The 23,658-nt window shown below is 40.8% G+C and overlaps 2 protein-coding genes across 15 annotated transcripts in view; one reads left to right on the top strand and one right to left on the bottom strand.

The window, feature by feature from the left end:
- The window catches only part of ANGPTL2 (angiopoietin like 2), a 42,986-nt gene extending 35,775 nt beyond the window's left edge, over positions 1–7,211 (top strand). For both annotated transcript variants that reach the window (XM_006130754.4, XM_006130753.4), the window contains exons 3-5: positions 4,163–4,356; positions 4,761–5,031; positions 5,502–7,211. In XM_006130754.4, the coding sequence (XP_006130816.1) occupies positions 4,163–4,356; positions 4,761–5,031; positions 5,502–5,701 (665 nt within the window). In that variant the 3' untranslated portion in view covers positions 5,702–7,211. The remainder of the gene's footprint in view (positions 1–4,162; positions 4,357–4,760; positions 5,032–5,501) is intronic.
- The window catches only part of RALGPS1 (Ral GEF with PH domain and SH3 binding motif 1), a 428,912-nt gene that overhangs the window by 219,872 nt on the left and 185,382 nt on the right, over positions 1–23,658 (bottom strand). The window lies entirely within an intron of this gene.

Below are 23,658 nucleotides of genomic sequence, written 5' to 3'. Positions count from 1 at the left end.
TTGAGAGAAGTCTGGGGGGTATGTCAACACAACTGAAACTTGGAGAAACTGATTTTTTGTTAAGTTTTACAGCGCTTCATTGTCTTCGTACTTTGTACACCCAAAAATGTCATCGCTCGCCCGGCTACAATTAAATTGTTTAATCAAATGTGTTGCAATGGTCGAAAAAATTTGTGTGTCTGAAAACTGTAGGTACTTGGGGTACTTTTTCTTTTAAAGGGGTACTTTATAAAAAAAAGATTGAGAAACACTGGTATAGACTATCCACTGCTAGTCTACTCAACAGTGAGTTAATACAAGGGATACAATGTGAACTAAACTGATTCATTATAATCTTATTTACATGCATGGAAAACAATGGCAAGAGTCTTTATAAAAGAAATATTTATTCAGTATAAACTTAAAGCTATGGCTACGTCTAGACTGGCCACAAATTCCAGAAAAGGGATGCAAATCAGGTAAGTCAGCATAGGGAAATCCGCAGGGGATTTAAATATCCCCCGCGGATTTCAATAAACATGTCCGCCGCTTTTTTTCTGGCTTGGGGAAAAGCCGGAAAAAAAGCGTCTAGACTGGCGCGATCCTCCGGAATAAAGCCCTTGAAAGTAGGAATAAGAGATCCTCCGGAAAAGGGCTTTATTCCGGAGGATCGCGCCAGTCTAGACGCCTTTTTTCCGGCTTTTCCCCAAGCCGGAAAAAAAGCGGCGGACATGTTTATTTAAATCCGCAGGGGATATTTAAATCCCCCGCGGATTTCCCTATGCTGACTTACCTGATTTGCATCCCTTTTCCAGCATTTGTGGCCAGTCTAGACGTAGCCTATGTGTAATTGTAACAGCAACATATACTTTAGTATCATTTCAAGGAATGCTTTACTAAATCCTCTTTTCTCTCTCAGTCTGGACTCTGACGGCATCACAGACTTATAAGTCTTATTAATTTAACGTCTGCATTTCTTGGCAAATATATGAGCACCGTAGCAGCGCCACTACAGCAGTCTGTCTAAAGTTTTCAGAAGAGGGTGCTGTAAAATTTCAATCTAGGTTCTTATACTGGACCCATTTATGAAGTATCTTCGCACTGAGAACATATTATTTGAAATAGAAACTTTTTAGAGAGGCTAAATGCTTAAAATATATAGCTTCCATACATGAAACCAATGTATTGCTCTCCAGCAAATGGGGTATCTTTCTCTGTCCTCTGTGTACATCATGCTACACTTTTGAACTTTTTTGTGAGTGCTTGTCTACATATCAGTGTGATAATGCTAATGTCTATGATGGTATATTATATTGCTGAGTCTACGGTCTCCATGCCAATGTTATTTTTGGTGGGCAGCTGGGAAATATGCATCTAAAACAGAAGCTAAAGTCTACTTGATTGTTTTGTTTCTAACAGAAAAAAAGGTATATTATATAGCTCTGATCTGGCTTCTTTACAAACATCGATCAAATATTCTTATACTATAATGGTTCCTCAGTTGCCTTAAAATCCATCAGACCAGCCACTTACTGATAACAGTTTTATCATTTCCTTCTATCAGCTCACTTATAACCACAGCAACTGAACAAAACTGCCCATACAGCTATTACTAATATCTTCACCATCATGTTAAACAGGCACTTAAACATTAAAATTCAAAATACGGTATCTAGATAAATTGATTCTGGATTCATGAACATTTTGATTTTGTTTTTGCAACACACCTTGATGTTCAGATGGGCATAGTTAGCTTACACTGAATTTTTGCAAAACAAACAATAAAATCCAAAATTCCACTAGGCACAGGCACTTTTTACCAATAAGAATTTTTCCTTTCTAGGCATTCAGATGCTGCCCCATTAGGAAATCTGATAGCATTTTAAAGGAATGACAGAATATTTTAATCTATATTTTGTTTAATTTATTTATATCCTGTTATATATTTCCAGACATTCGTTAACCTGAGCTTTTTCTCAAACATTTTTACTATATAGATTTTTTCTTTAAAAGTTAATTTTTAAAGTAGAAATAAGATTTTTCCTGTATTTAACTGCTGTTTTTTCTTATTTTGTTTTCTAAAAAACCTATAGGGGCAACTTTCAAAAGTATCTAGGTAACAGAGTACATGGAGTTGCGCTCTTATGTCATTTAGATGATTCTGAAAGTAATAGCCTGTACAAAGGGCATCAGGCTTTTAGGTGCATGCATTGTAACTGTGTGCCTGTTGTAACTGTGTGGCCATTTAAAATAGGGAGCTATAGTTGCAGGCACATGGCTAGAGCAAGCATCTAACCTATACGAAACCAGGTTTATGGTTTCTTTCCACTAAGGCTGGCACAGGGGACCAGAGGAACCCTGAGTTGGGGAAGTCCTGGGGGTGTGTCTCCCCATTAGTAATCCTTCTAGGCCAGAGCTTAACTTGTAATGAAAGAGACGCCAGGGCTCAGCAATTTTTTAACTTTCATACCTGATGAAGCAAGCCCAGAGATGCCGAGGCTATGAACTGCCTACAGGTATTGGGGCTCAGTCTTAGCAAAAATTAAGCACTTTTCAGCTATGAGGTGTATTCTCTCTCTTCCCAGCTGGCTGGATGGTACAAAATATTATAAGTTAACTTGCTTTTGTTTGAAAATAAACTCTACTTTGAAGAAAGGGTCATGGACTGCATGGTTGTTGGAAAGTGTATTCTACCTTACCTGGTCAATGAGTTTGCCTACTAGCTTACACACCTTTAAGTAGCAAACTCCTAAACTTCTGACCTGTTAAATCTTAGGGTACGTCTAGACAACATGCCTTTGTCGCCAGAGGCATGTAGATTAGGCTACCAGACATAGGAAAATGAAGCGGCGATTTAAATAATCGCCACTTCATTTAAATTTACATGGCTGCCGCGCTGAGCCGACAAACAGCTGATCAGCTGTTTGTCGGCTCAGCGCGATAGTCTGGACGCGTGGGTGTCGACATCAAAGGTATTTGTCGACCACCCAGGTATGCCTCCTGGGTGCTTAAGAAAGGAACACACAAATCCCATGTCTCCCCTGAACTATCCTCTTAAATATAACCACATCTGCATTTGCAGTGAAAACCTCTCTCTTGCTTGACTTCAATACTGTGGATTCTTTTTGCCACGTAGTAGAACAAAGCCTATTTTAAACGTATACTATGCATCCCTTCCCCATATTATTAAATCCACGTCACCAACATGCATGCAAGTATTTTCTTCCTTTTCAATTGCACATCCACTGCTATTTAGTCTGATGCAATTCGAAGCACTCTTTATGCTGAGTAAGACTAAAAAACATGGTTATGAAAGGTAGACTGCATAATCTGCAGACTTGTTTATATTACGGGGTTACACTAATACCACTATGATATTTTATATATTGCATCATGAAAACATGCAGGAAGCCAAGATCAATAAATTAATATATTGTATAAATAACACACATAATATAGTTTGCTAAGGAATAAATGAAGTAAAAGGACTCAAAAAGCTTGTGAAACTGAATGAGCCCAGGCCTGAGCAAACTCACAACTCAACATTATCCTCTCTATATGTGAAGATGAAAATATATGTTTTTAGGAAAATGGTTATGCATAATGCTTGGTACAATCATGTCTAACATAAAAACACAAGAACAGCCTACTCAGTAAGACCAAAGTCCATCTAGCCCAGTGTCCTAGTGGTCAATGCCAGGTGCCCCCAGAGGGAATGAACAGAATAGGTAATAATAGTGATCACTTCTCTGATACCCATACACTGTTCTTTCCCTTCTTGGCTAATATGATCCATGAATTTATCTAGTGCTTTTCTGAACCCTGCTAAAGTCTTGGTCTTCACAGGTTAACTGTACATTGTGTGAAGAAATACTTCCTTTTGATTTGTTTTAAAACTGCTACCTATTAATTTAATTGGGTGACCCTAAGAGTAAATAACTTTTCCTTATTTACACATCAGTCATGATTTTATAGACCTCTGTCATATCCTCCTTCAGTATCCTCTTTTCTAAGCTATAAAGTCCTTGTCTTTTTAATCTCTCTTCATATGGCAGCCAGCCCAAACCCCTAATCAAGGAAGAAATACAAGAAAGAAAAATGTTCCATATTCAAATATTTCCTGAAGACAAAGAAGAGAAGCATAATTATTTTCTGAATGAATAATATTTCTACTTTAAAACAGGGCCATGGAGAGACTGTCTACAGGCATTAGAAGATGGCCACGACACCAGTTCTATCTACCTTGTGAAACCTGAAAACACAAATCGACTTATGCAGGTCTGGTGTGACCAACGACACGATCCTGGTGGCTGGACAGTCATTCAGAGACGATTGGATGGATCAGTCAACTTTTTCAGGAACTGGGATACTTATAAGGTTAGAACAAATGAAATTTTTTTCTATCTCAGGGGACATCAGTAGGATAGAAAAAAATTAGACGTGAATAAAGAGACCAGTTACAGGAGATAGGATACATCTATTTCTTATAAGTAGTATATATTTATGCTTTAGGTTATAAATCAACTGTTAACTGATGGATTAGAAACATCCCATATTTAGATTAATCCATGAGTGCCCTCTATATGATCTCTTGTATTTTCTGTTGGAAAACTGTGTAGTGGTTTGAAGTGCTGACACATTCTAAGGGTCAAGATGAAGTTGCGCTGGAATTCCGAAACATTCCCATGTTTTCATTATCAAGATATCTTGGTTAAGGATGCATTGACATTTAAAAGCAAGATGTATGTGCAACACTAATCCATTTGTCACTTTTTTCACAGCAAGGATTTGGGAACATAGATGGAGAGTATTGGCTGGGTTTAGAAAATATTTATTGGCTAACAAATCAAGGCAACTACAAACTGCTTGTAACAATGGAAGACTGGTCAGGTCGAAAAGTATTTGCTGAATATGCCAGCTTCAGACTGGAGCCAGAGAGTGAATATTACAAGTTGAGATTGGGTCGTTACAATGGCAATGCTGGGGATTCTTTCACTTGGCATAATGGGAAGCAGTTCACCACACTGGATAGAGATCATGATGTATACACAGGTATGAAATGTTTACCAACAAAAAAATAACTATGGAAAATGGCAAATTGCATAATGACAGGATAGAAAATTACATTGACGCGTATAATTAAAACATTTATAAAAGCAAAAAACAAACCCTGATGAGGATACACAAATTGATCTGGTAAGCTAATAATTTTCATTGACAAATGGCAAAACAAGCTTTTAAATGTAAATAGCTGAAGTTATTTTAAAAATTAAAGCCTGGATCCTGAAATTAGATCCTTGTGGGTGAATTTTGCACTAATATGGACCGCCACAGTAGAGTCCACTTCCATGGTTTTGATTCCAGGATTGAGGCCTGTAAAAGGAAAATTTTGTGTGCCTTGCCGCTTGCATTGGATTGATGGATTTAAAAAAATAGATATTAAAACTGTTTTATATATACATTTTGTTAGCTTACCAACTGCAAGTTTTATATACTCAATAACAGGCCTCTTCTCATTATAGGTAACTGTGCTCATTACCAGAAAGGAGGATGGTGGTACAATGCCTGTGCTCACTCAAACCTCAATGGAGTCTGGTATCGGGGAGGACATTATCGTAGTCGATATCAGGATGGTGTTTATTGGGCTGAATTCCGTGGGGGCTCATATTCACTAAAGAAAGTTGTTATGATGATCAGACCTAATCCCAACACGTTCCACTGAAAGAACTGTTACTTTTAATTTACCGTTTAAAAAAGAACAATAAAATGGCAGGAGTAGCTGCATGTGCTATCTGGAATACATCTTCATAGCAGCAACGAATGTAAGATACTGTACTTTTATTGCTAAAATCTGAGGACTTGTATATTGTATTTTCAACATTCATGCCAGCAAAAAACATACAATTTAGGTGATATAATAAACTCAGAACATCTTTCTTTGTAACAAAAATAATTAAGGGTCCTGTTTTTAGAACCGGGCATTGAGATGGACTGTAGATAACACTTCTGAGTTTTATTCCCTATAAATTAAGTCTAGATGCTAAAAATACTGCCACAGTATCTACATATTTTGTATGTTATATTATGTAAAAATATTATCAATTACAGTACAATCTGTACAGAAAGTGTTTTATTGTTATTATTAGGCATAATTTGACACAGGAAATAACATCCTTTGAAACTATGTAGCTGGTATATGTACCGTATAGTATTAGTGGGATTATTCCTAAAATAATTTTTCTTAATTGTCATAGATAAAGTAATAATTAAATCATTTCAGTTGGTGGGCAGACACCCAAATAATTACAATATAATTAATTTAGTCTGTTACTTTCATTCTTCTCTTGATGTACATGCCATCATTCTGAAAGCTGACCTCTGATAATCAAAAATATGTGTAAGGAAGGAAAATGAATGTTCTTAAATTGAAATGCCCACATGTATTTATGAAGAAATCCAAATTTATAATGGCTATTGCATATTACATAGCCAACATAAATAATGTTAATTGCCACATAAAAAAAAAGTCTAAATAGTTAATATTTTATACCTGAGCTACATCATTATCTGATGTGCAGACACTGTAATAATTAAATTGCTACAAATTAAAGGGACTATCCAACTTTGCAGGCAAATGATGGATCCCGATCTATATTCTATTTAATGTCTGTAGCCACAAGATAAGGATTCTTGGTAGAAAATATTTGTAACCAAGAACAATTATATTTGCAATATTTCATAATCTATAATGAGTATATTCACTTATACTCATTTATAAATAAAATCAATTGTGGAAACTTGGAGAATTTTAGAATTCTGCTGTGGTTGGTAGATAGAATAGATAATTATTGCAAATTAGAAACTACAATGAAAACCATTACGTTTAGTGAAAGAATGTGTGAAAAAAACCAAAAATAGCTCTTGGCAATTTAGCATGCTTTACAATAAGCCTGTGAGATTTCTTTTTTACACAGTGTGCATATTTTATAGTATAAATATACTATATGTGTGTGTGTGTGTGTGTGTGTGTGTGTATATGCATATACACATACACACGTGTGTGTGCTCTCTTCCCTTGTTACCTCATCGTTTCTTCACAAATGTATTATGTGCATTAAAAACTGATGATGTCTGACGTAGCATGTGTTGTATATAAATGAAAGTAGGGTTTTTAATATATTATCAAATTATCCTTGTAATATTGCAAATTGGCAATAAAGCAACAAATGGTATTTTGATGTATTTAGATTCATTATGATGTTTCAGTTCAGGTTAACTTTCAAAGTACAGGAAAGGCCACACAAGTCCACCATTGTTAATTTATATCATATAAATTCTGACTTCTGACTCTACACCATTAATGATTTGCTTTTTCCAGTAAACTAATTGTCTACACATTTCAAGTTCTACAAATAGCAGTTTTCTGTTGAGTTCAGCACACCTCCTACCATCTTAGCCAAGGTGAGAATCTCTTTTGAATCAGTAGATAAGGCTGCTTCTCACAAGGGTCATAATTCGTATCTAAGTTGCAGTGGTGGTCAAGATGCACACTCAAGCTACTGGATGGGGGAACTTGTCTAATTAGTTAACTCCTAAATGGGGACTCTATTAATTATTTCTATCTACTCTAATTTCTGGACATTATCCATAAAGGTGTGAAACCATGAAAAAACCAAGAGTTCTATTTATACAAAAACTATTGTTTCTATTCAGATGGAGAACAATCCTCAGCATAAAACACAACAAAGAGTTCTGCGGCACGTTAGAGACTAACAAAAATGTATATGGCATCTACATTTTTTGTTAGTCTCTAAGGATATGTCTAGACTACATGGCTCTGTCGACGGAGCCATGTAGAGCAGGTTTCTAGACATAGGGAAATGAAGTGGCGATTTAAATAATCGCCACTTCATTTACATCAAAATGGCTGCCGTGCTGTGCCGATCAGCTGTTTGGCGGCACTGCGCGGTAGTCTGGACACTCTGCGGTTGACAAGGGAAGCCCTTGTCGACTGCCCCGTTATGCCTCATGGAATGAGGTTTACCAGGGCAGTCGACAAGGGCTTCTCTTGTCAACCGTGGAGCGTCCAGACTACCGTGCTGTGCCACCAATCAGCTGATCGGCACAGCATGACAGCCATTTTGATGTAAATGAAGCAGCAATTATTTATATCGACGCTTCATTTCCCTTTTTCGAGTACACTAATCTACATGGAGCCATGTAGTTTAGACGTACCCTAAGGTGCTGGAGAACTATTTGTTGTTTTTCAAGTTTTTTCAGTTACAGACTAACACGGCCACTCTGAAGAACAGCCATTTACCTTATAGTAACTGTGGTTGTTCAAGATGTTCTAGTTAGTTTGACTCCTTCTGTATATATTTATACACCTCATGAGCAAGACCAGAAAGTTTTTGAGTAGCATATTTATGCATACATCCTTGTATGCTCCCTAGCAAGGGCAGAAAGAGTGGGAGCAGATGCAACACTCCCTCACTTCTTTAAATTCTAAGCCCACACAGAATTTATAATAATAGCTGAGTATTATAAAACATAAGGATGGTGAATGTGTTACTTCCATAGGGGAAGTAATCATTTGTTCTTCTTAATCATGCATTTCAATATGGATTCCTGTAGGTGACTGACAATCTGAGTCATCCCTGGATTGTGGGAATGAGGAGTATCAGCTGAATCTGTTGCACAAAGACTGAATACTGTTCACTTGAACTTGCCACCTTCGGCTAAGTCATGTCATGGGCAAAATGTTTTCACAAAGGTCAGTGGATTACTCCACATTGCAACCTTGCAGATCTGAGACTGGAATGTTTCTAAAGCAGACAACAGATGCGGCCTGTACTCTGAAACAATGTGCCTTACTATTCAAAGGACAGGTTCACCAGCCAGTTGATGTCACATTGAAATGTACTATGTATTGAAATGCACTTGGGAGAATGGGGTGGCCTTTGGATAAGCCAAAAGTAGCTACAAAGAGGTGAGGAGACCACTGAAGAGGCTTGGTCCTTTAATACAGCAAAGCTCTGGATAAGGGTAGATAGTTTCTTCTCTCTATGTGTCAAGTGTGGCTTCAGGAAGAAGATTGGCAAGGTTAAGGTGAAAGTCGATCTCTGAGGTTGACTTGACTTTGGGATGTGGTCTCAACATTACCTTTTTTGTTCTATGTTACAGCCCACATTGATTTGTAAAGAACAAATCATGTCAAACCAACCTTGATAAGATAACAAGTCTTGTGGCTAAGGGGGAAGCAGTGGATGTGGTATACCTAGACTTTAGTAATGCATTTGATATGGTTCTCAGAGTATTATTAATGGTTCACAATCATGAAAGGCATAACAAATGGGATTCTGCAAGGGTCAATTTTGGGACCACTTCTGTTCAATAATTTCATCAACAGTTTAGATAACGAAACAGAGTGTATGCTTATAAAGTCTGTGGATGATACCAAGCTAGGAGGGGTTCCAAGTGCTTTGGAGGGTAAGGTCATAATTCAAAATGACCAGGACAATCTGGAGAAATGGTCTGAAGTAAATAGGATGAAATTTAATAAGGACAAATGCAAAGTACTCCACTTAGGAAGGAAAAATCAGTTTCACACAAACAGAATGGGAAGTGACTGTCTAGGAAGGAGTACGGCACAAAGGGATGTAGGGATCATAGTGGACCAGTGGGTAAATATGAGTCAACAATGTGACACTGTTGTAAAAAAGCAAACGTGATTCTGGAATGCATTAACAAGAGTATTGTGAGCAAGATAAGAGAAGTAATTCTTCCACTCTACTCTGTGCTGATCGGAGTGTGTCCAGTTTTGGGCACCACATTTCAAGAAAGATGTGAAGCAATTGGAGAGGGTCTAGAGAAAAGCAGCAAAAATGATAAAATTGCAGCAAAGGTTGTTAAGCACTGGAATAAATTGCCTAGGGAGGTTGTGGAATCTCCGTCATTGGAGGTCTTTAAGAGCAGGTTAGATAAAGATTTGTCAGGGTTGGGCTAGATTGTGCTTTGTCCTGTCATGAGTGCAGGGGACTGGACTTGATGACCTCTGGTGATTCCTTTCAATTCTATTATTTCTGTCTGGTGGCTGTCCTAATGAGAGAGCACTGAACTCCTTCTTAACCTTTTGCCTCAGCATTTGGAGTGGACCATTTCAGTGGCTAGGTTTGTGTTGGTGTAAGCTCTGATGCTGATGTTAAGGTTGACTTTGGTGCCATATTCTCCCCATAAGCATTAGGCATCATATGCTTACTTGATAACATACTCAATACTGATGATTTGTTCACTTGACAAGTTCTCTGGAACTTGTTTCCTCAGACCTGAAGATGCTCCAGAAGGTGATGTTTCAGCCAGCCTTACATCTTCCACAATTTTAAAGCAGAAAGACAAGCTGTTGAAGAGACATCTACTCTGCCCATTAACAGAATAAGTGGGGTTTAAAGTCCATAATTTTTGAATCTGCCATTAGGAATCTTGAAGTGATCTCACTTCAAGTTCAGGGTTACGATTGTTTACCTACTATACTTAACCCTTCATACCAATACACTAAACAGCTCGGAGATCAAAGGGCTCAAACCTTCCTACAATAATTCAAATACTTACTATCCCATAGATCCAGCTCTACAGCTCTTCCCTTCAGTATATTTTATTTCTCCCCAGACCTAACTTACGTCTTCGCCAACAGCATTAGTCTGATCCTCTTCTGTTGTTATAGTCAATACACCAATAGGAGCTGCACCTGTGCCAACCAATGATCTACTTTCCAGGCACTCCTTGTAGCAGATACTACTCTCTTGACTACTCACCTGTTTCTTCAAAATAGTGCCTTCAAATTAGTCTCAAGATCAGAACTCTGTGGACCTGTTAATTATGATTTTCCAGAGCTCTTTTGTTGGACAAATGTCAACATGGTTTCTGTAAAGAGAAATCATGTCTCACTAATCTATTAGGGTATGTCTAAACTACCCCGCTAGTTCGAACTAGCGGGGTAATGTAGACATACCGCACTTGCAAATGAAGCCCGGGATTTGAATTTCCCGGGCTTCATTTGCATAAGCAGGGCGCCGCCATTTTTAAAACCCCGCTGGTTCGAACCCCGTGCAGCGCGGCTACACGGGGCACGAACTAGGTAGTTTGAACTAGGCTTCCTAGTTCGAACTACTGTTACTCCTCGTGGAATGGCAAATGAAATTTAATGTGGATAAGTGTAAAGTAATGCACATCGGGAAAAATAACCCCAACTATAGGTACAGCATGATGGGGGCTAATTTGGCTATAACAAATCAGGAAAGAGATCTTGGAGTTATCGTGGATAGTTCTCTGAAAACTTCCACACAGTGTGCAGCGGCGGTCAAAAAGGCAAATAGGATGCTAGGAATTATTAAGAAAGGGATAGAAAATAAGACACAGAATATCTTACTGCCCCGTATAAAACTATGGTATGCCCACATCTTGGATACTGTGTAAGATGTGGTCTCCTCACCTCAAAAAAGACATTTTGGCCTTGGAAAGGGTTCAGAAAAGGACAACTAAAATGATTAGGGGTTTGGAACGGGTCCTATGTGAAGAGAGGTTAAAGCGACTGGGACTTTTCAGTTTAGAAAAGAGGAGACTGAGGGGAGATATGATAGAGGTATATAAAATTATGAGTGGTGTGGAGAGGGCGAAAAAAGAAGTTATTTATTAGTTCCCATAATAGAAGAACTAGAGGACACCAAATGAAATTAATGGGTAGCAGGTTTAAAACTAATAAAAGAAAGTTCTTCTTCACACAGCGTGTAGTCTGCCTGTGGAACTCCTTGCCAGATGAGGCTGTGAAGGGTAGGACTATAACAGAGTTTAAAGAGAAGCTAGATAATTTCATGGAGGTTAGGTTCATAAAAGGCTATTGGCCAGAGGATAGAAAGGGTGTCCCTGGCCTCTGTTTGTCAGAGGCTGGAGAAGGATGGCAGGAGACAAAAAGCTTGATCATAGTCTTCGGTCCACCCTCTCTGGGGCACCTGGTGCTGGCCACTGTCGGCAGACAGGCTACTGGGCTAGATGGACCTTTGGTCTGACCCAGTACAGCTGTTCTCATGTTCTCTTGTATTCAATACTGCAATATCTAATCAGCTTTCTTCCAACAAAGGCAATCTATTTCTTTCTTTTTAATGTGCACCTAGGGCAAGTCTAAACTATGGGTTTTTTTTGAAAGAGGATATGCAAATTCCACAGGAATTTGCATATCTTCTTCTAATCTCACTTTCAAAAGATCCTCTTTTGAAAGAAAGTAGTCTGGACACGGTTTTTTTGGGGGGGGGGGGGACCCTTTTTCAAAAAAATTGCATAAACTTAATTTTTAAAGATTTTTTTCCGGAAAAAACATGTCCAGACTACTTTCACTCTGACACAAGGCAATTTAAATGGGTTCCCTTATCCCTGATCCTTTTATGCACACTGGGAACTATCTACAAGTTGCGGTGAACTAAAATTCCTACCAAGTACTACAACTAATTACTAAATCCTATTCCTATTTATTGTAACAATCTCTAGGATTCTATGAGTCTAGTGAAAAACCCACCAGGTCCACACCCATTTGGTCCCTATAGGAACAATAAATTCCTTCCTGACCTCAAAACAAGCTGCTGAAATGAATTAAAGAAAAAAAAGGGAGGAGGGGGGAGGAGAAAAAGAAAACTCCATCCAGCTCATGTTACTGTTTAAATTAATGAAAAGGGAGAATGAAGGACCAGTCAGCTCCTCTGCTGGCCCAGCAGGATAATGAGCGATTAAAGACTTTGGATGTAAGGAGCCACTGTTGCGTCCCTCAGCTTACATTCTTCCCTTTTCTACTAGGGCACTCCCTATCACCACTGGCCCCATCAAATTCTCCATCCATTCGGTAGGCATTTAAGTTGCAGTTATGAGTTCTCAGCACTGCTGCAGTCCTGATCCCTGGTTGCTCACCTTGAGCACTTAGAAAAGGAAGAACATGTAACCCACACACTTTTTGTGGTTCACTGTGCCACGCAGTGGCACCTAGACCACAGCAACAGATAAGAGCAAGAGACCTCTACCACACAGGCTGAGCGCTAACTGGTTTTTAGCTCAAAGGGTAGAGGCTCCTATACTAAGTTCCAGAGGTCCCCAGGTTCAAATCAGACTGGTGGCAGTTACGAACACACAAATTTTTACTTTTCCAACAGGGCATAGGGAATGTATATCAGAGGCAGGGATAAAACTAAATTCTCCAGGGTGTAATTTCAACTGCTTTAACCTTGAAACATCCTTTTTCTTCCTACAGTCCCCTTTACCCTTTCAACATCTGCAACAAATAAGGAACAAATCATATAGACAACAGCATCATTCACTATAGAACCCTGATTCATTTTTCTCTTCCCACAGCACAATCTATTCTGTGCTCTGAATGAGTCCGGGATCCTGTGGAAATATAGTATGCAATCATGTAAGTAAAGACTGTCTCATAATGCATACACACAAGGAGAGTAAAAAAGGTTGCACAGGCCATCTTAATTCTGGCATCTGCTAACTTTTAGAAGCTTGATTTTGCAACTTTAACTTTCTTATATTATTGGTTTCTGTATATAATTTCTATATTGTGACAAAGTTCTGGCTGTGCCCCTTGGGTCTTGCGCTACTGGCGGATAATATTAGCTTCAGAGACTCACTGCGGTCCTATACGCAACCACTTACTCTTTACATGAGGCAGGGTCCACAGCTTAGTAAGCCATACTCATCACATGCTAGTCCATGGTTTGGGGATGAAGATAGTTCTGGTCTCCCTTCTTGGGACAGGCTCTGGGTGGGCAGGGGGAAGGTTCGGGAGGAACCAGTGCCCACCCACTACTCTGGGTTCCAGCCCAAGGTCCCTAAAATAGCACCAGTAGTCAAGGTTGTTTTTCCTTCTGATTTGGCAGCTTTTTCCCTGGGCCAAACCACTCCAAAATGTCTCCCTCTGATACTTGTTAACCAGCTGTCAGCTCACACATAGCTTTGTCTTGTTCCTCCCTTTTTTCCTTTAGGTCCATCACTCTTTGTCCTCCCCACCTCCTTACCTAGGGGAGACCTAAAGCAACTCACCTAGCTGTTATTGGATGGCAGTTTGAGTGACTTACCTGAGGGAGCAGTCTAGTTAACTAGCCCCTGGTGTTTTCCTGCTTTCATTTTATTGCAGCAGGCTCTAGTAGTTTACTCTGGAAAGAGAAAACCACTTCTCCAGTGCCCTGTATACCTGCCTTCCACCAGAGGCTTAGGTCTGTCACAATATGTAATATAAACCTGATACTAACATGAAATCAAACAACATGGAGATTTTTATTGTAGGTCTTTTATTCCTTTCTTTTAGTCCTCATAACGGTGTGGAAAAGCTTTAAAAGTGTGAATATAACCTAAAAATGCAACCCCCCCAAAAAAACACCCCCCCCAAAATGAACTCCGATTTATTATTTTTAAAAAAATCGTATATTTTTTCATCAAATTGCATGACTGTTTTGAGGCTTGCCTCAAGATTTTTTAAAAATTGAAGCTTAGCAAGTCTGTATAAGGTAGGTATTACACAAAAAAATTAGTTTCAGGATGAATTTAGATATACTTCATAGAATCATAGAATAATAGGACTGGAAGGGACCTCAAGAGGTCATCGAGTCCAGCCCCCCGCCCTCAAGGCAGGACCAAGCTCCACCTACACCATCCCTGACAGATGTTTATCTAACCTGTTCTTAAATATCTCCAGAGAGGGAGATTCCACCACCTCCCTTGGCAATTTATTCCAATATTTGACCACCCTGACAGTTAGGAATTTTTTTCTAATGTCCAATCTAAACCTCCCCTGCTGCACTTTAAGCCCATTACTCCTTGTCCTGTCCTCAGAAACCAAGAGGAACAAATTTTCTCCTTCCTCCTTGTGACACCCTTTTAGATATTTGAAAACCGCTATCATGTCCCCCCTTAATCTTCTTTTTTCCAAACTAAACAAGCCCAGTTCATGAAGCCTGGCTTCATAGGTCATGTTCTCTAGACCTTTAATCATTCTTGTCGCTCTTCTCTGTACCCTTTCCAATTTCTCCACATCTTTCTTGAAATGTGGCGCCCAGAACTGGACACAGTACTCCAGCTGAGGCCTAACTAGTGCAGAGTAGAGCGGCAGAATGACTTCACGAGTTTTGCTTACAACACACCTGTTGATACAACCTAGAATCATATTTGCTTTTTTGGCAACAGCATCACACTGTTGACTCATATTCAACTTGTGGTCCACTATGACCCCTAGATCTCTTTCTGCCATGCTCCTTCCTAGACAGTCGCTTCCCATCTTGTATGTATGGAACTGATTGTTCCTTCCTAAGTGGAGCACTTTGCATTTCTCTTTATTAAACCTCATCCTGTTTACCTCTGACCATTTCTCTAACTTGCTAAGGTCATTTTGAATTATGTCCCTATCCTCCAAAGAAGTTGCAACCCCACCCAGTTTGGTATCATCCGCAAACTTAATAAGCGTACTCTCTATCCCAATATCTACATCATTGATGAAGATATTGAACAGTACGGGTCCCAAAACAGACCCTTGAGGAACTCCACTTGTTATCCCTTTCCAGCAGGATTTAGAACCGTTAACAACAACTCTCTGACTACGGTTATCCAGCCAATTATGCACCCACCTTATCGTGGCCCTATCTAAGTTATATTTGCCTAGTTTATCAATAAGAATATCATGCGAGACCGTATCAAATGCCTTACTAAAGTCTAGGTATATGACATCCACCGCTTCTCCCTTATCCACAAGGCTCGTTATCTTATCAAAGAAAGCTATCAGATTAGTTTGGCATGACTTGTTCTTCATAAACCCATGCTGGCTATTCCCTATCACTTTATTACCTTCCAAGTGTTTGCATAGGATTTCCTTAATTACCTGCTCCATTATCTTCCCTGGGACAGACGTTAAACTGACCGGTCTATAGTTTCCTGGGTTGTTCTTATTCCCCTTTTTATAGATGGGCACAATATTTGCCCTTTTCCAGTCTTCTGGAATCTCCCCTGTCTGCCATGATTTTTCAAAGATCATAGCTAAAGGCTCAGATACCTCCTCTATCAGCTCCTTGAGTATCCTGGGATGCATTTCATCAGGACCTGGTGACTTGCTGACATCTAACTTTCCTAAGTGACTTTTAACTTGTTCTTTGTGTATCCTATCTTCTAAACCTACCCTCTCTCTGCTTGTATTCACTACGTTAGGCACACCTCCAGACTTCTCGGTGAAGACCGAAACAAAGAAGTCATTGAGCATCTCCGCCATTTCCAAGTTTCCTGTTACTGCTTCTCCCTCCTCACTAAGCAGTGGGCCTACCCTGTCCTTGGTCTTCCTCTTGCTTTTAATGTATTTATAAAAAGTCTTCTTGTTTCCCTTTATGCCTGTAGCTAGTTTGATCTCATTTTGTGCCTTTGCCTTTCTAATCTTGCCCCTGCATTCCCGTGTTGCTTGCCTATATTCATCCTTTGTTAGTTGTCCTAGTTTCCATTTTTTATATGACTCCTTTTTTATTTTGAGATCGTGCAAGATCTCCTTGTTAAGCCAAGCTGGTCTTTTGCCATATTTTCTATCTTTCCTACACAGCGGAATTGTTTGCTTTTGGGCCCTTAACAACGTCCCTTTGAAATACTTCCAACTCTCCTCAGTTGTTTTTCCCTTCAGTCTTGCTTCCCATGGGACCTTACCTACAAGTTCTCTGAGCTTATCAAAATCTGCCTTCCTGAAATCCATTACCTCAATTGTGCTGGTCTCCCTTCTACCTTTCCTTAAGATCATGAACTCTATTATTTCGTGATCACTGTCCCCTATACTGTCTTCCACTTTCAAGTTCTCAACTAGTTCCTCCCTATTTGTTAAAACCAAATCCAGAACAGCTTCTCCTCTGGTAGCTTTTTCAACCTTCTGAAACAGAAAGTTGTCTCCAATGCAGTCCAGAAACTTATTGGATAGCCTGTGCCTCGCTGTGTTCATGTTAATCATTTTCAGTTTTAAATATATCTACCTGTATAGTGTTCCCTAAAGTAACCTACAATAAGGGTTAGCAAGATAATACTCGAGTTGATTTAAAAAATATGTATAATTCCCCATTCTGTCATTGGGAATATGTAACTAAACACAAATGACCAGTAAAGAAAAGAAACCCTGTTATAGGTTTCGGAAAACATTTTAGAATAAACCTTTATTTGCTTTCCAAAACCACAAATATTATGCTGTATTCAGCTAAAACTGAACCTCATAATCTTTAATATGCATCAAGAAGTATTTTCCCTCTCTCCTCCTGGAAACAAAAATTACAGGCAGAGAAGGACCCAGAAATACACACATTTGCTTTGATGTTAATACTACTAATTTATTTCCAGCTCTCTAATTGCTTTATTTGCTTCTTGACGGTGGCATATTGCCACTGGCCTTTATCCTAAAATAGATTATACATTCTGGGTTTTTTAAAATTTACTTGGTGCTTTCAGATGTTGGATTTGCTGTCTGCCCTCATTAAAAGTCACAAGAAATGCAGCTGCTGTCTATGCTAAAATTATATCATTTGTTAAATTACATAATTAATTTTGTTTCTTGCATACATCTCTTCCATGTGTGTTGAGAACATGCCAGTTAATTGATTTTAATGTACTGTAGTAAGAGTATGCCACACAATAGCAGGATTAGAGGACTATGCCTCTCTTGGGCTGTATGCTGTACTGGAAATATTATATGTAGTAGGGATGTTAAAAATAGGTTAATTGAAAATCGATTAACCTCATGAATTCTTATCGGTTAGTCGACTATTCTACAGTCCCTGGGAGTGGGACCGGAAGTCAGTGCGTTCCAGCCCCAATCCCGAGGAATGCCCTGCCACTCCACGCTGCTGCCTCTGTATCAGAGGCAGCAGCATGGGGAGCCAGGCAGGAGTTGGTCTGCAAGGGAAGTCAGTTTAAAAACCAGCTTCCCTCACGGACTGGTTACATGATGTTCTGCGCTGCTGCTGATACAGAGGCAGCAGCGCAGGGTGGCAGCAGCCCCTGTCCAGAGGAGGGGCTGAGCTCCCGGAGCCAGCACAAGCCGGAACTGAACCAGGCTGCCTGCCTGCCTGGCTCCTCATACACTTTTAATGCAGAGGTGCAGTTGGGATAGGTCACGGACCCAGCGCAAACCAGGACTGAGCTGGGCTGCTAAAATATTTACTGGCCCGGGGGAGGGGGGGGGGGGAATGCATGTAGTCTATAGCATTAACCTATAAGCACAGTCTGAGGGTATGTCTACACTACAAAGTTAATTCTAACTAACAGATGTTAGTTCGAATTAACTTGGATAGGCGCTACACTAGTGCTCCGCTAGTTCGAACTTAATTCGAACTAGCCAAGCGCTTAGTTCGAACTAGGTAAATCTCATTGTACGAGGACTAAGCCCCTTAATTCGAACTAGTGAGAGGCTAGCCCTCCCCAGCTTTCCCTGGTGGCCACTCTGGCCAACACCAGGGAAACTCTATTGCCCCCCTCCCGGCCCCCAGAGCCCTTAAAGACCCTGCACCTGGCATGCCATGAGCCAGCCACCCGATGCGCCCCAGCCCTCCGCCTCTTCCCGGGACCAGGCTGGCGGCTCTCGGGAGCCTGGCCAGGACCGCAAGAGGCGGGCACCCGCCTGGTCTAGTGCAGACATCATGGACGTCGTCCACAAACTCCGCACTAGGCACAGGAAAGTGGCCATCTAGGGCAGGATAGCTGCCAGCCTAGCCACCCAGGAGCAGGTTTGCATGAAGATCAAGGTGGTCCACTGAGACCCCCGACCCTGAGCCCTGAGCTTACAATGGCCGTACTGGGTCAGACCAAAGGTCCATCGCTAGTCCAGTAGCCTTTCTGCCGACAGCAGCCAACTCTAGGTACCCTGGAGGGGATGGACCAAAGACAGTGACCAAGCCATTTGTCTCGTGCCATCCCTCTCCAGCCTTCCACAAACTTTGGGCAGGGACACTATTTCTACCCCCTGGCTAATACCACTCCATGGACCCAACCTCCATGACTTGATCTAACTTCTCTTTAAACTCTGTTCTAGTTGTAGCCTTCACAGCCTCCTGCAGCAAGGAGTTCCACAGGTTGACTCTTTGCTTTGTGAAGAACAACTTTCTGTTACTAGTTTGAAGCCTGCTACCCATTCCTTTCCTTTGGTGTCCTCTAGTCCTTCTATTATGGGAACTAATGGAGAACTTTTCTTGATGCACCCTCTCCACACCACTCTTGCTTTTATAGACCTCTATCATATCCCCCCTCCGTCTCCTCTTCTCTAAGCTGAAAAGTCCCAGTCTCTTTAGCCTCTTTTCATATGGGACCTGTTCCAAACCCCTGATCATTTTAGTTGCCCTCCCCTCTCCCAGCCTATCTCTTCCCCTCTCCCACCTCTTTTTCCCAGTCTCCCCCAGTTTCATTCAATAAAGAAAGATTATATTTTTGTACACATGTTTTCTTTATTTTGTACATCAGGAAGGGGGGCTAGGGAAGGGTAAGTGGAAGGAGGTAAGGGAGGAATGGGGTACCCGCCCCCGATGGGGAGGACTGGGCTGGCTCTGCGGGCTTCTCGGGGTGGAAGTTCTCCTGCAGCCCCCCGATTGCTCCCTCCCCACAGATGGCAGCCTGTGGCAAATGCAGCCGGTGTGATGGCCAAGTGCTGTGATGTTCCGCGTGTGGGCACTCAGGGCACTCCAAGCCAGGACTGCTTTGCAAGTGGGGAACCCTGAGAACTGTCTGTCCGGGGTGGGGGTCTGCTCCCTTTAAGCACAGCCCTCGGCTAGCCTGAGACAGCAGCTCCACACTCTAAGTCCTTATCTGATGCCCTGCCAGCACTGCTTCCGGCCATCCTTAACCTCAGTTCAGGGTCCACTCTGTGTGGACATGCTAGTTCGAATTAGCAAAACGCTAATTCGAACTAGTTTTTAAGTCTAGCTGCGCTAATTCGAATTAGCTTAGTTCGAATTAACTAATTCGAATTAAGTTAGTTCGAATTAGCGCTGTAGTGTCGACATACCCTGAAATGCTAGGAGCTGCACAGCTTAGTATTATCCAGAGTATCCAAATAAAAGGTTATCTCCCCATTATTAAAGAAAATTCCTGGAGAAAGAAAATCTTAACATTCTTGCTTAAAATTTCAATTATGAAGAAGTCCTTTCATGAAACTCTTCTGTTGTCTATCTGAGCCCTCACTGCTATACCCATTGTTATATCAAAAGAAAAGGGGTCTGGTCGTTTAACAGTTTCTCTACAGGGAAAACATATACAGGCAGTCCCCGGGTTACATACAAGATAGGGACTGTAGGTTTGTTCTTAAGTTGAATCTGTATGTAAGTTGGAACTGGAGTCCAGATTCAGCCGCTGCTGAAACTGACCAGCGGCTGACTACAGGAAGCCCGAGGCAGAGCAACTCTGCCTCGGGCTTCCTGGAGTCAGCTCTGGTCAGTTTCAGCAGCGGCTGACTTGGGGACACCAGGGGCAGAGCAGCTGGGGTGCTGCTGGGTTGGTCCAGTAGCGCCGCTTCTCGGCGCTACTAGACCAATCCACCAGCACCCCAGCTGCTCTGCCCCAGGCGTCCCCAAGTCAGCCGCTGCTGAAACTGACCAGCAGCGGCTGAATCAGGACGCCTGGGGCAGAGCAGCTGGGGTGCTGCTGGGTTGGTCCAGTAGCACCCAGAGCGGCGCTGCGGGACCAACCGGCAGCGCCCCAGCTGCTCTACCACAGGTGTCCGGAGAAAAGCCTGGACTGCTGGGGGGGGGGGCGTACTAGCTGCGTCCCCCCCCCCCCCAGCAGACCAGGGAGATGCGGACGGGGGACCGAGACGCACCGCGGTCCCGCCGCCTGGGTCCTCCGCGGCTTTGCTCTGCGTCTCCCTGGTCTGGGAGCAAAGCCGCGAAGCACGCCGGCAGCGGGACAACGGCGGCGCGTCTGGGCTGTCCGCTGGTCTGGGGAGACATGGAGCAAAGCCGCGGAGCACGCGGGCAGCGGACAGCCCAGACGCACTGCGGCTGTCCCGCTGCCGGCGTCCTCAGAGGCTTTGCTTCCCATCTCCCTGGTCTGCTGGTCTCCAGCAGACCAAGGAGATGGGCAGCAAACCCCGTTCGTAACTGCAGATCCGACATAAGTCGGATCCGCGTAACTCGGGGACTGCCTGTATGACACAACAGCACCCATGCACACAACTCTGTCTTCCTTAACGTACACTGTACGAAAAGACCACCTTCAATGAACATTGGAAAATTCAGTGACCAACTACAGTACCCATAAATTTTCAAACAAGACTGCTATTATTTCCCAGACCAACTTGTGGCTAAATGCTTCCAACACTCCATACCACAGTCTTGCTGATCTCAAGATTTTTCTAACTTGGAAGATCTGTCTGAAAAGAAAAAAAATCTACTGCAAAGTTTTAAAAATAGTTTAAAATAGTGGTTTTAAACTTGGAAAAGACTAAATCCATTTAAGATCGTACAGAGTGTGATTGTGAATACTACTTTACTTGCTTACACTGTGCTCATTTAAAACTTCACACAAAGTTTTAATTTTTCTTTCCAGTTACACATACACATTTAACAACTATGTTAATGTGGAGTTAAGGCCGACAGTACCTATTAATAATCTAGGGTAAGCAATATTTCAGGGATATTGTAGTTATCCAAAAACCCATTGTTATAAACCCAGCAAATTAAGGTTAAATTTAGCAGAAATCCAACCATATTAAGGTAAGAAATGCACAGCGAAGGCAAGCAACCTTAAATCTTCCCTTAAGTGGCACCATGAACAGAAAAAAAATGGAAAAAAATTAATGTGTCTTTAAAAATAATTTTTATCTAATTCTAAACAAACTAACCCATGTACATGACTTCAGTGCATTTTAATTATGTAGGAAATCTGAAGTCTGTTATTCTGCCTTTCACATACTTTAGGATAAAAATAAAGTTTTTGCACGGAGTACTGAATTCTGTAAAGGACCCACTTTAACTAATACTAAAGTAACAGCTTTATGTGTTAATTCTAAGAAAATTTATTCAGAGTGCAAGTGATGTAAACTTGGAGAGGGTACACTGAATTTTTCATAGATTTTAAAACCAGAAGGGAAACACAGAGCTTTCAGCTATGCCAGTGTTTAGCCCAATTACTTATAGTTGACTAAACTACCTTCCAGAATGGATACTAGTCTAGACTTAGAAATACGGAGATGGATTGTTAGTTGTTCCAATGGTGAATTACCCTCGCTGTTTAACAGTTGTGCCTAATTTCTAATTTGAATTTGGTCTCAATTTTCAGCTACTGGTTTTTGCTTTGCCTTTTTTTCTGCTAAAGAGCCCTTAGTAGTAATTTCTCTCTGGGAAGATATTTATACATAACAATCAAATCATCTCTCAATCTCCTTTCTGATAAATTAGACAGATTGAGATTTTTCAGTGTCTTCTCACAAGACATTTTCTCTCTCAATATTTATTGCTCTTTCCTGCACTCTCTCCAATAGTTCAACAACTTTCCTAAACTGTGGCCTTTTAACATTACTTGACACCCCACACTTGACAGCAGATCACACTCATGTGATACAAAGACAATCAGAAATATTTATTGAACACTTCTGCCTTTTTTGTAATGTTATTAAAACTCTGCAAACTCCATCAAGTAATGAGCCCATACCATTGTTCGGATTTCTTCTATTCCCAATATACTAAATCCCTGCTTTAAATGCATAACTGAACATTAATTAAAGCTTCCATAATGAGACAGAAAGTGGTAGCACATACATATAATCTGAATACCTGTTGAGTGGCCTATGTAAAATGAGTTTGCTTCCAGTTGCTACCCTGGTTAGAATTTCTCAGATTAGACACCAAGGACTGAATTGAGACGTAGAAGAAATGTTACCTTTACAACTAAACATAACTCCTAGAAGTCACATGTGGCATGTTAGCAGATGAGAAGTATGTGAAGAGATGTGCTGCTACCTGCATGGTACTCCTTTTGTCCTTGTTCTTCAGTCTAGTACCAATACTATATTCACTAAAGAACAAATCATTATTGATTGTCAAATGTAGCATCAGGCCAAGTCCTGGGAAATAACATGGGGTCAGCAGACAAAAGTACTAAGAATTGAATATGCAGCAAGAATGGTAATCAAGGTTAGGTCTTTACTTCAATTGCAAACCTCTTTGTTAAGAAACAAAATACAGGACTATGTAGCACTTTAAAGACTAACAAGATGGTTTATTAGATGATGAGCTTTCGTGGGCCAGACCCACTTCCTCAGATCAATAATATCTCTATCACTCTTTGTTAAGGTACTTCTAATTTTGCTGTGAGAATTTATACACTATAGCCTGGAGCAAACAAACGTATTCCATAGGCAGAGGTACTTTGTCAGTGAGAGACTGAGATTGTGTGAATATACATACATATTTTACAGGGTTTTTTTATTCTATTTGTTTTAAACCTCCACGAGTGTTTTATGGCTTTCAAAATCTGCAAGTTATAGTGATATATTTGTTAGTTTTACTTTCAAATAAATATTTTTAAGGGCCATTGATCTAGAATAGGAGTTTCCAAACTCTAGGTTGTTACTTGTAAGTAAGGATGTAAAATCCTAGTTAATCAATTAACTGGTTAAATGTTAGGTTGACATAACGTTTAACT

Source organism: Pelodiscus sinensis, chromosome 22 (assembly GCF_049634645.1).
Source record: "Pelodiscus sinensis isolate JC-2024 chromosome 22, ASM4963464v1, whole genome shotgun sequence".
NCBI classification, from domain to species: Eukaryota; Metazoa; Chordata; order Testudines; family Trionychidae; genus Pelodiscus; species Pelodiscus sinensis.
This window is presented reverse-complemented; position numbering and strand designations above follow the sequence as displayed.